This window comes from Nomascus leucogenys, chromosome 22a (assembly GCF_006542625.1).
Source record: "Nomascus leucogenys isolate Asia chromosome 22a, Asia_NLE_v1, whole genome shotgun sequence".
NCBI lineage: Eukaryota > Metazoa > Chordata > Mammalia > Primates > Hylobatidae > Nomascus > Nomascus leucogenys.
Window position 1 is genome coordinate 119,483,246 of NC_044402.1, and position 12,799 is coordinate 119,496,044.

At 41.4% G+C, this 12,799-nt stretch overlaps 1 protein-coding gene across 1 annotated transcript in view; it reads left to right on the top strand.

Moving 5' to 3' along the window:
* The window catches only part of LOC100606147 (sterol 26-hydroxylase, mitochondrial), a 35,040-nt gene that overhangs the window by 17,667 nt on the left and 4,574 nt on the right, over nt 1–12,799 (top strand). Inside the window, exon 2 of the mRNA XM_003272375.3 lies at nt 11,675–11,865. Coding sequence (XP_003272423.2) covers nt 11,675–11,865 — 191 coding nt within the window. The remainder of the gene's footprint in view (nt 1–11,674; nt 11,866–12,799) is intronic.

A 12,799-nucleotide genomic window follows, 5' to 3' on the forward strand; every position in this document is an offset into this window, starting at 1 on the left:
TTGTATTTCTAGTACAGATGGGGTTTCACCATGTTGGCCAGGCTAGTCTCGAGCTCCTGACCTCAGGTAATCCACCTGCCTTGGCCTCTCAAAGTTCTGGGATTACAGGCATGGGTTACCATGCCCAGCCTTCTTATAATCTTTTATTAAAAATACATTTTATTGTTCTTACACACCTTGCATATAAATCTATTTTCAGTGGTTTCAATTACATGTTATAATGGTAACTCCTGGCAATTTTAACTTTAATGTAAAACCTGGTAAATTGTTTTGTGTGCTAGGTGTAGCCAAGGTTTGAATCCTTCCAGCATAATTAAGGGTGTGGTTAATTCCATATGTCCCACTTACCAATTGTGAAGTAGGCAAGTCAAATAGTTCTCAAAACCCAAAAGGCAGTTTAGAACCTTAAAGCATTTAGCAAGCCTAGGCCAGGCGCAGTGGCTCAAGCCTGTAATCCCAGCACTTTGGGAGGCTGAGGCGGATGGATCACTTGAGTCTAGGAGTTCGAGACCAGCCTGGGCAACATGGTGAAACCCTGTCTCTACTAAAAACACAAAAATTAGCTGGACGTGGTGGCATATGCCTGTAATCCCAGATATTTGGGAGGCTGAGAGATGAGAATTGCTTGAACCCAGGAGGCAGAAATTGTAGTGAGCTGAGATTGTGCCACTGCAGTCCAGCCTGGGTGACAGAGCGAGACTCGATCTCAAAAAACAAACAAACCAACCCATGAAATTGGTAGACTTTGAGTAAAGCAGATTACCCTCCGTAATGTAGGTGGGCCTTGTTCAAGCAGTAGAAGGCCTTATGCGAAAAGACTGAAGTCCCTAGAAGGGGAATGAATCTGCCTCCAGACCACCTTCAGATTCAAGATTGGATTATTGACCTCTGTTGGAATTTCCAGCCAGCCTGTGCTGCAGATTTTATACTTGCCAACTGTTAGGGACAAACTGCCCCAAAAAGTTTCTTGGTGCTGCCCACCCCTCGCCCTAATGCTCTGCAACTCTTCTCCGTGCTGCCCACCCTTCCCCCAAGCCTCTTTACATTTCTAAGCCCTTATCTAGGCGCTGCAGTGAAGCCAGCAAACTTCACTTATCAGACATTGCTGTGATAAGCAAACCCCAATTACAAACCATCCAGACTGCACAGGGGGAGGTCATGGGAAGCCTAAACAAACTTTACCTACACCCTCCTGTAAGTTCCTGTTCATCTAGCTGCTACCATAAATGTCACAAGGTGATATGTGGCAAAATTAACCAGCAAACAGCCTCAGGATGCGGCCATACCAAAGAACTGCCTCAAACTCCCCTCCCCAATATAAACCCCTCATTCTGTAAGCTTGGGGCTGCTTCCTCTCTGACTGTTAAGGGGGCAGCCGGCAGGTTAACAAAAACTTGCTTGCCTGACTTTGGGTCTATTTTTCCTTTCTCTCGGCTAACCTAACACCAACCTCCATGATCATGTGAGCCAATTCTGTAAAATAAATCTCTCCCTATATACATACATCCTATTGTTTCTTTCTTTTTTTGTTTCTTGAGAATCCTTAATATATCCACAAAATTACATGAGTCCACTGTCCAATCTGAGAGTTTCTTCCAAATCCAGTTAAATTAATTTTTTGACAATACCCACGGGTATTTCTCGGTGCCCCAATGACTTGTGCCCAGTGTCGGAAAAGGCTGAACAAGTTGGACAACTGTGATTGCCATCACGTCCCCAGCACACCTTGACCAGTGCATAAAGCCTCTGGTCCTCCTCAGAGAAGGAGGGACTTGGGTTTCTGCCCTAGTCCTGTTCATCTTGAGGGGGGTAAGATCTTTCCAAAACATAAGGAGACAGGTGACTGCAATGCAAGTTGTGGGCTACCCCCATTGCTGAGAAACTCCTGCTAGACCGCAGCCAAGGGGTTTTATATTCTGCAACTCTTTTCTGAGAGAGGACAAGGCAGAAAGTCCGTATCTCAGAACCTGAGAGGTGATGAGAAGCTGTCTTGGGACACCTCTGAGGAAGATGGGGAGGCCGGTGAGGAGTGGGAGGGGCCTCCCATTCTTCAGTGTTCCAGGAGGATCACAGGGCAATCAGTCTTCAAGGCTCAGGGAAGGCTGAGTCCAAGCCTTTGTTTATATGGAAGGTCTTAAGGGTGCCATGGCAAAGTCATGCAGCTTGGTAGAAGAAATAAAGATAAGACACTCCAAGTCAGCCAGTGTTATTTTGTGTGGTGGCTCACAAAAAAATAAAAATAAATAAATAAATAAATAAAAACACATGACCATGAGACAAGCACTTTCTTTTCCTATAAAAATTACCTTTAAAAAAATCACACAAATATGAGTTACAATTACGTGCTAATTTTGTGGCTACATACCACATTTAATAGAAAATGCCATTTAGAATTGAAATAACTTGCAGAAGTAGTATATGCATATTTTAGAGAAATGAGAAAATATAAAGAAACAAAAAGAAGAAAATTTAAATCTTCCATATTCCCAACACCCATCACATAGCACAATGCCTTATACCCATAGGTTCTTAATAAGCGTTTGTGAAATGACTACGTAAATACACCCATGATGCTGTTATAGGCAGACAGGCATTGTCTGTTTTCCCCATATGTCATCTACATATATATGTTTTTAAAATAAAAGCTTACTGTATGCTCTCTTTTGTAACTTGCCATTTTACAGAAAAATAAATATGAATATATTTTTCAATAAACACACTTATATAACAATTTTTAATGGCTGAAAAGCATTTCATTGGATGGCTACATCAGAATTTACTGAACTCTGTTTGTATACATTTAGATTTTTTATGTATAAAGCTTTGATTAACATTAATATATCTAGCACTAAATGTTTCTGTACATTCTCAATTATTTTCTTAGAATAAAACTCCTAAAATGGAACCATTGTGATAAAGGATTTTGTTCAGATCTTTGATATGTAGCACCTGCCAAATTGTCTTCCAGAAAAGTTACAAAGGGAATAGTTTTGCATGATAAAGGGCATTCCAAAAAACAAAAACAGGGCCACACGTGGTGGCTCACGTTGCTTGTAATCTCAGCACTTTGGGAGGCCGAGGTGAGGGGATCATGTGAGGTCAGGAGTTCGAGACCAGCCTGGTGAAACCCTGTCTCTATTAAAATACAAAAAAATTAGCCAGTCACATGGTGGTGCATGCCTGTAATCCCAGCTACTCAGGAGGCTGAGGCAGGAGAATCGCTTGAACCCTGGAAGTGGAGGTTGCAGTGAGCTGAGATGGTGCCACTGCACTCCAGCCTGAGCAACAGAGTGAGACTCCATCTCAAAAAAAAAAGCCCAAAAAACAAAAACAATTATTTTTTGCAGATAAGTACATGCAGAATACATGTCACAAAGACATACCATTTTCAACTATGATATTTGCAAAAACAGTCTCTGCAAATATCATAGTTGAAAATGGTATATCTTCATGATATATATTCTGCATGTTCTTATTTGTAAGATTGAACCTATTTTCTGCATAGATTTACTATTTATATTTCTTTTTTTGTAAATTCCCTATTTCTGTTTTTACGTCTATTTTTCTAACAAGTTTTTGAATGGTGTATTCATACATATTTTCTTCTTATCTTTTTGTAGTTTCTTTTAAAATCTTTATCCCACCTGGGATTAGTTTCTGTGTATGGTGTGAGGTCCACAAGGCAGGTGCCTGACTGAGGGGTCACATGAGGAGCAGGAATGGAGCCTGCCTTTGGCTTGCCAGGCCCTGGGCTGTGGCTGGGGCTGCAGCTGCATCTGACCCGAGCAGGCTTTTTTTCTTTTTTTCTAATTCCTATTTAAGGCACTTTTTAGGCCAGCAATGACCACGGATGTGGGTTCTAACGATACTTTCTCCCCAAATAATCAACTAGTTGCTTTAATGACATTTGTTCACTTATTTGTTTCCTCTTATTTAAGACTAGGCTAAGAACAATCGGAATTAGTTTAGCCTCTGAGGCCTAGCCCTAGCCAATAGGGGAATGACACAGCAGCAGGGGCCACGTTTGTCAGGAGGGGAAGGAAGAACCCCTTCCCCTCCCTTGTCCAAGTGTGTGCTCACCATTGCTCCATCTGTAAGGGTGCACCCTTCTATAGAAGTAACTTGCCTTGCTGAGAATTAAAAAGAAAATTAAAAAAAAAAAAAGACTAGGTTAAGATGTGAAGAAACAGAACTACTTGGGTTGTTACCCCATGCTTTTTCCATCTGCTAATTAATTATTTACTTCCTATAAGGTCTTTACTATTTCTTGCTCATTCAAAGAGCTTTGATTCTCAGGATGCATGAGTTTCTGCTGCTTTTTGGAACGTTGTTCTAGCAGCTTGTCAAAGGTGAGGAAGCACTCACATTTCTGTTTACTCTTCCAGAAGGTTGCTTACTACCAGTTTGTTGCTGGGAGAAAAATAGTACTCCATTTCCCGTAGAAAAGAGAGACAGCCGATGTTTTCTTCAGAGGGCAAACAAATAAGAATAAACCAGCCTCTGCTCCCTCATCTAGGATCTAGGACTGTTATTTTCTTTTTTTCTCTCTTTTTAAGCTGTTCTAGTGGTTAACAGTGGCTTTGGTTTGCATTTCCTTAATGACAAATGATGTTGAACATCTTTTCATGTGATTATAGGCCATTTGCATATCTTCATTGGAGAAATGTCTATTCAAGCTCTTTGCTTATTTTATTTATTTATTTATTTATTTATTTTGAGGCATAGTCTCATTCTGTCACTCAGGCTGGAGTGCAGTGGTGTGATCTCGGCTCACTGCAACCTCTGCCTCTTGGGTTAAAGTGATTCTCATGCCTCAGCCTCCCAAGTAGCTGGGACTACAAGTGTGCACCATCACGCCTGGCTAATTTTTGTATTTTTAGTAGAGACAGGGTTTTGCCATATTGGCCAGGCTGGTCTTGAATTGCTGGTCTCAAACTCCTGGACTCGAGTGATCTGCCCTGCCTTGGCCTCCCAAAGTGCTGGTATAATGGGCGTGAGCCACCACGCCCAGCCATTCTTTGCTTATTTTTAAACTGAATGTGCCTTTTTGTTGTTGGGTTGTAACAGTTCTTTGTATACTCTGGATATTAAACCCTTATCAGATATATGATTTACAAATATTTTCTCTCGTTCTATAAGTTGTCTTTTCACATTCTTAATAATGTCCTTCGATGCATAAAAGTTTTAAATTTTTTTTTTTGAGACCGAGTCTTGTTCTATTGCCAGGCTGGAGTGCAGTAGTGCGATCTTGGCACTGCAACCTCTGCCTTCCAGGTTCAAGTGATTCTCCTGCTTCAGCCTCCCAGGTAGTTGGGACTACAGGCACACGCCACCACACCCAGCTAATTTTTGTATTTTTAGTAGAGAAAGGGTTTCACCATGTTGGCCAGGATGCTCTTGATCTCTTGATGTTGTGATCAGTCCACTTTGGCCTCCCAAAGTGCTGGGATTACAGGTGTGAACCACTGTGCCTCGCCATTCTTTTTTTTTTTTAGATGGGAGTTTTACTCTGTCACTCAGGCTGGAGTGTAGTGGTGCTATCTCAGCTCACTGCAGCCTCCACCTCCTGGGTTCAAGTGATTCTCCTGTCTCAGCCTCCTGAGTAGCTGGGACTACAAGCATGCGCCACCACACCTGCCTAATTTTTGTATTTTTAGTAGAGACGGGGTTTCACCATTTTGGCCAGGCTAGTCTTGAATTCCTGACTTCAGATAATCTGCCCACCTCGGCCTCCCAAAGTGCTGGGATTACAGGTGTGAGCCACCATGCCTGGCCAAAAGTTTTTAATTTTTATGAAGAACTATTTATCTATTTAAAAAAAATTGCTCATGCCTTTGTTATCAAATCTAAGAATTCATTGACATATCCAGGGTCATGAAGACTTACCCTTATATTTTATTCAAAGAGTTTTATAGTTTTAGTTCTTCTCTTTAGATTGTTGATCCATTTTGAATTAATTTTTGTATATGGAGTGAGGTAGGGGTCCAGCTTTGTTCTTTTGCATTTAGTTATCCAGTGGTCCCAGTACCATTTGTTAAAGAGACTTTCTTTCTCCACTGAATGGTCTGTGCACCCTTGTCAAAAATCAGTTGACTGTAGATGTTCCAGTGTATTTCTGAATTCTCAGTTGTATTCCATTGGTCTATATGTCTACACTTATGCCAGTAACATACTGTTTTGATTACTGTAGCTTTGTAGTAAGTTTTGAAATCAGAAAACGGGAATGTTCCAACATTGTTTTCTTTTTTAATATTGTTTTGGCTATTTAGGGCCCCTTGCAGTTCCATATTAATTTTAGGATCAGGTTTTCCATTTCTGCAAAAAGGCTATGGAATTTTGATAGGGAATGCATTGAATTTGTAGTTTGCCTTGGGGAGTACTGCCATTTTAACAATATTAAGTCTCCTAATCCATGAACATGGATGACTTTCCACTTATTTAGGTCTTTAATTTCCTTCAGCAGTGTCTAGTAGTTTTCAGTGTTCAAATGTTTCACCTCCTTGGTTAAATGTATTCCTAGGTATTTTATCTTTTGGATACTATCTATTAGTCTGTTTGGGCTGCCATAATAAAATACCACACACTGGATGGCTTAAACAACAAATTTATTTTCTCACAGTTCTGTAGGCTAGAAGTCAGAGATCAGGGTGCCAGTGGTTGGTTTCTGATGAGGGCTGTCTTCCTGGCTTGTAGTTGGCTGCCTTCTCCCTGTGCCCTAGAGGGCAAGCTCTCTGATGTCTCCTATTATGAAGACACTAATTCTATCAGATCAGGGCCCCACCCTTATGACCCCATTTAACCTTAATTACTTCCTTAAAGGCCCCATCAACAAATACAGCAACACGGGGTTTAGGGTTTCAACATAAGAATTTGAGGGGAGTGGCCGGGCGCGGTGGCTCACGCTTGTAATCCCAGCACTTTGGGAGGCCGAGGCGGGCGGATCACGAGGTCAGGAGATCGAGACCACGGTGAAACCCCGTCTCTACTAAAAATACAAAAAATTGGCCGGGCGTGGTGGCGGGCGCCTGTAGTCCCAGCTACTCGGAGAGGCTGAGGCAGGAGAATGGCATGAACCTGGGAGGTGGAGCTTGCAGTGAGCCGAGATCGCGCCACTGCACTCCAGCCTGGGTGAAAGAGCAAGACTCCGTCTCAAAAAAAAAAAAAAAAAAAAAAAAAAAAAGAATTTGAGGGGAGTGCAGACATTCAGTCCACAACAGAGGTTATTCTAAATGGAATTATTTTCTTAATTTCCTTTCAGATTGTTCTTCCAGGTTCTTAAAACTCCAGAGGAGCTACTGTTAACCAGTTTCCTACGTACCCTCTTCCCCACCCCCTTTCTATATCTGTCTCTGTCTCTCTCATGTTCTTTGCATTGTCTGCAACATGTTTCTTTCTGCTGGATTCATTGACAACTGTTAAGTATGTACTGAGTGTCTTACTAATGTGCTTAGCAGTGTGCCCAACAATTTGGGATGTCATAAAGAAGTGTGACATGGTTTCCACCCTTGAGGATTTTCAATTTAGTTGAAGAGACAAGACATCCACAAAATAATTAGAAAACCGTTTAGGAACATATGTAATCAAATTCTCAACTGTCTGGCCCATGCACTAGGATAAAAACTCTTTAAGAATGGTCTTTTATGCTGTGCTTACTGCTGTATCCCTAGCCCCTTGAACAGTATAGGAGGAACAGGACATGAGATTCATAAATGAATGTTGAATGAATTCAACATTCTCCCGCTTTGGAGTTTCGTCAGATGGGGGCTAACCCTCCCATTCATCCTGAAAGATGATCTTTGTTCTGCAAAGTGGCTCTTAGACAGGACCCATCTGAGAATGCTGGGACTTTCCAACTGGCTCAGGTTACGATCTAATGGTAGGATCACAGACACAGCATACATCTCTCAGCAAGTATCCGGCTGTCTTTCTAAAATAACTTCTTACATAAGTAGATCCTTGTTAAGTTCCACTAACTAAACTAACTGAGGAGCATGAAGGAAGAACGCATGGCTTAGCTAAAAGGAGAAATGTCCCAGAAACCTCCATACTGACAGCCAGGAAGTGGGCTCAGAGGCTTTGGATTCCAGGAAAGAAGCTGGTATTATTTATCTACTTTTAAAATATAACTTTTTCCCCTGATTTCAAGAACGTGGCAAAAAATTTTGAAAAATAAATCACAGTATAGAGAAGAAAGTAAGTTGTAAAGCACTGTTTACCACCATTGAGATAACTGCTGTTGAGATTTTTATTAAAATGTTATATGTAAGTTTACTTCAACTTAACATAAGGATAAGAAACCAAACTTTAGATACATATTTCTTCAAAATGGTATATATTTGTTTTAAACAGGTCTTCTAAAATTAAAGAATTAAGAGACATATTAAGAGGCTGGACTTACTGCAGTAGTTCTCAATCTATGGTGATTTCGTCCCCCAGGGGACATTTTGGAAATGTCTAGAGACATCTGTGGTAGCCACAACTCAGAGGGGTGCGGTACTTGTGGGGAGAGGCCAGGAATGCTGCTAGGCACCCGGCAACGCACACGACTGTCGGCTACAACATAGAATTATCCACTCCGAGTATTAACAGTGCCACAGTTGAGGAATCCTGGGTTGTTATTGCATAGTATTGTGGTTTTAAAATAGTACACGCTTTTCAAAGGCCTACGTTTGTTTCCAGCTAGAAGGACATAGTTGTTTTCTCAGGGATCCGTGGAGCAAGTGGTTCAGAGCATGGCCTCCAGCCAGGTGTTTGGAGTTTGAATCCTGACTCTGCTACTTACTGATAAAGTGACCTTCAGCAACTTCTTTGGGCCTCAGTTTCCTCATCGGCAAAATTGTGGTAATATTAAACCTACCCCAAACAGCTGTAGTGAGGATTGAATGAGCTAATATAAGTAAAATGCTTGGAACAGTGTCTGGTTTATGGTCAGCTCTATGGAAACACGTGCAATTATTATTGTTAATGTCTTAAACTGGAAACAAATTAAGCCTACTTTTAGGACAGGTCTCCTAGGGAATTTTTTTTTTTTTTTTTTTTTTTTGAAATGGAGTCTCACATTGTCACCCAGGCTGGAGTGCAGTGGCATGATCTTGGCTCACTGCAACCTCCACCTCCCGTGTTCAAGCGATTCTCCTGCCTCAGCCTCCCGAGTAGCTGGGATTACAGGTGCCCGCCAACATGCCTAGCTAATTTTTCGTATTTTTAGTAGAGACGGCGTTTCACCATGTTGGCCAGGTTGGTCTCCTGACCTTGTGATTTGCCTGCCTCAGCCTCCCGAAGTGCTGGGATTACAGGCATGAGCCACTGCACCCGGCCCTCCTAGGGAATTTAATAGAGGAAAATAGATGTGTATGTAAAGTATTTTTTAAAAAGCAACCTTTAAGAAAAAAAAACAAAACTCACTCATAGGAAAACGATATGGCTGGGGCACTTATAAATCTAAGGAGTATTTACATGAATTCAGAGGCTCAGCAAGGTTTCTCTGCCTTCTAGAACTATCTGGTCAATCTCAGATGACTTACTGTTTCAGAAAACATTTCTTTTTGTACCTTTAGATTTTAAAAGTTTGAATAGGTAATACATTATCATAGTTCAAAACTCAAACAATAGAACATGATACACATTAAGCAGTCTGACCCCCCTCCGCTGCTCCCCTGACCCTCCCATGGTAATCACTTTATATTTATTTATTTAGAGACAGAGTCTCACTCTGTCACCTAGGCTGGAGTGCAGTGGGTACAGTCATGGCTCAATGCAGCTTTGACTTCAAGCAATTCTCCCACCTCAGCCTCCGAGTAGCTGGGATCACAGGCACACACTGCCATGCCCAGCGAATTTTTTTTTTTTTTTTTTTTGTAGAGACAGGGTTTTGCCATGTTGCCAAGGCTGATCTCAAACTCCTTAGCTCAAGTGATCCTCCTGCCTTGGCCTCCCAAAGTGCTGGGATTATAGGGGTGAGTCACCATGCCCGGTCCAGTAATCACTTTAACATCACTTAATCATAAGAAAGTAATCACTTTCTTATGTATCCATCCAGTATTTTTCTATAAAAGCAAATACAAATACTATCTATTCTTATTTTAGACCCCCTTTCTTAGGCAAAAGATATTCTTTTTCACATAATGATCTATCTTGAATATCTTTCTGTATTAGTACACAAGGAATTTCTTCATTCCTTTTTAAGGTGACATAGTATTTCATTATGTGGATGTCTCATGCTTTGTTTATAAATTTGCTTGTACTTTTGTAAATATTAACAAATCATCCTCTAAGTAGGGATGTGTTATTTTGGAGTCCTACCAGCAGTATATTTTCCTTCCAGGAAAACAGGCGTATTCACTGCAGTTTGCAGACGATCAACTGTTCAAAATTAGAACACACTGGCAGGTGTTCCTGGGAGGTAGAAATGGGAAACAGGTCTAAATGGATTTTGGGGGTTTGTCAAGACTGTCCTTCCAGGAATTGGCAGAATCAGCCATTGGTTCAGGGTGATGTCTGGGTAAATGGGTGATATATTGGAGGCAATTATGTTGGATTGGTCCTAGGAGAATCCAGTTTTTAACACCAGTACTAAGACCCAGTAAAGTTGGAGCTTTTCTGGACTATGGGTTGGGTGAGGTTTCCTTCTGTAATTTGAATGATAGATTTCATCCCACAATTGGTAATGTCTCTTTTATAGAAGCTCTTTGGCCTAATTTCTATACTGGAGCTGATTCTGATCCTCTTAAAATCTCTTCAGTAACAGATTGGGAAAGATGAAGTGCCCAGGAAACCACTATGTTTCATTTTCTTTCAGTTTGTAGGTGTAACTTACCCAGGAAATTTAGTCTTAGGATTTGTGGGTTATTTTAAATTTTTACCCCCCAAAACGTGTTTCTTTTCCCTCTCATTTGCAGCAACTATAAGAATATCATAGCAACGTCAATTTCATAGAGGCTGTGGATATCAATTGTCAAGTGCTTTAGAAATTCTAAGATGAAATATTTGAGAATTATATTACATAACATGGCCAGTACTTTTTTTATTTCTTTTTTTGTCATGTTCTTAGATTTCAAAGACAAAATCATATGGAATCTCAGGAAACTCATGGGAAATAAATAAATCAATAAATATCATACCGCATGGCTTACTTACTTATATTTGGACCCTGACTTTCTCATCCAGCTTATTGTTTTTCCTGTTTTCTCATCAGTCTTCTTTTTTCTTGTTGATTACATAAGGCATTCATCATTTCATTGACAGCAAGCTGCAGTAGATTTAAATAAAAAAAAAGAGCTATAGGCTTTCTATCTTACCTCACTAAAGGGCTCAGTTTCCCTAAAATGCTGGCCCCCAACATACACCTCGACATACCTCGGTTTGCCATATATCCCATTTTTCCAAACCTTCACTCCTCCAAGGACCTCAATGCCCCCAGTTCCACCAGACACGCATTGCTCTAATATTCTAGCTCCTTGTGTGCCCTTTTTTTTTTTTTTATTGCTCTTCCTCTGGAACAACAGGCCGTCTTGGTGCCTACCTCATACACAACGTACTTTTTTTTTTTTTTTTTTTTTTTTTGCCCAGCCCATTTGCTCTTATGTAGCCATCAGACCCTTCCTCACCCCATCTTCTGTCCTGGAAGCACCTGCCCAGCTTGGCCCAGTTATTCAGTTTTGATTGAACCCCACAGGTGCTTTACAAGGCCAAGTACGGTCCAATGTGGATGTCCTACTTAGGGCCTCAGATGCACGTGAACCTGGCCAGTGCCCCGCTCTTGGAGCAAGTGATGCGGCAAGAGGGCAAGTACCCCGTACGGAATGACATGGAGCTATGGAAGGAGCACCGGGACCAGCACGACCTGACCTATGGGCCGTTCACCACGTGAGCTGGGGCCTGAAGGGACTGGAACTGGGCCCCAGAAGGCCAGGGCGAAAGACAGTGGGCACAGGGCAGGCAGGTGGATAACCGGCAGAATAGGACCCCCTGCATCCTCTAAGCCTGATAGTCTCGAGAGCAGTTGTTGGGAGGTGCTGAAGCCCAGGGACCATCCATTGGCTCTCCACTAATAAATATTAGGTTGGTGCAAAAGTCATTGTGGTTTTCACCATTTAAAATTATGGCAAAAACCACACCTGTAATCCCAGCACTTTGGGAGGCTGAGGTGGGTGGATCACTTGAGTTCAGGGGTTCGAGATCAGCTTGGCCAACACAGTGAAACCCTGTCTCTACTAAAAACACAAAAATTAGCCGGGTGTGGTGGTGGGTACCTGTAATCCCAGCTACTTGGGAGGCTGAGGCAGGAGGATCGTTTGAACCCAGGAGGTGGAGGTTGCAGTGAGCCGAGATCATGCCACTGCACTCCAGCCTGGGCAACAGAGTGAGACTCCATTTCAAAAAAGAAAAAAAAAACGTTTTAACTTGACATCTGCCACTGAGGGCAAGATTTAGGTTGCAGGTTTTCACTGGGCCAGGCCACCTATGACATGACAGCTCAGATTTAGAATCAGAGCTAAACGTTATGTAGAGCCCTTTGTAATCTATTTACATTTTTTTCTCTAAAGCCAATTTCCTGAATAGATGATACCATATGCATGCATTTAAAAGCTCTTTTGTGAATCTTTGAGTCAGATGATTGGGGAAAAAAAGCTATTCTGCTAACTCATGATAAGTTTGAGGTTCTAAAATTTTTGTTTTAACATATATATTTTTAAAATATCATTTTATGAAGCATTGTTTCCTCCAAGTGATATTTTAACAACCACATTTAAGTTCTGTATATCCGATTCCTACTGTTGAGAGAGTCTTACTTTTGGAA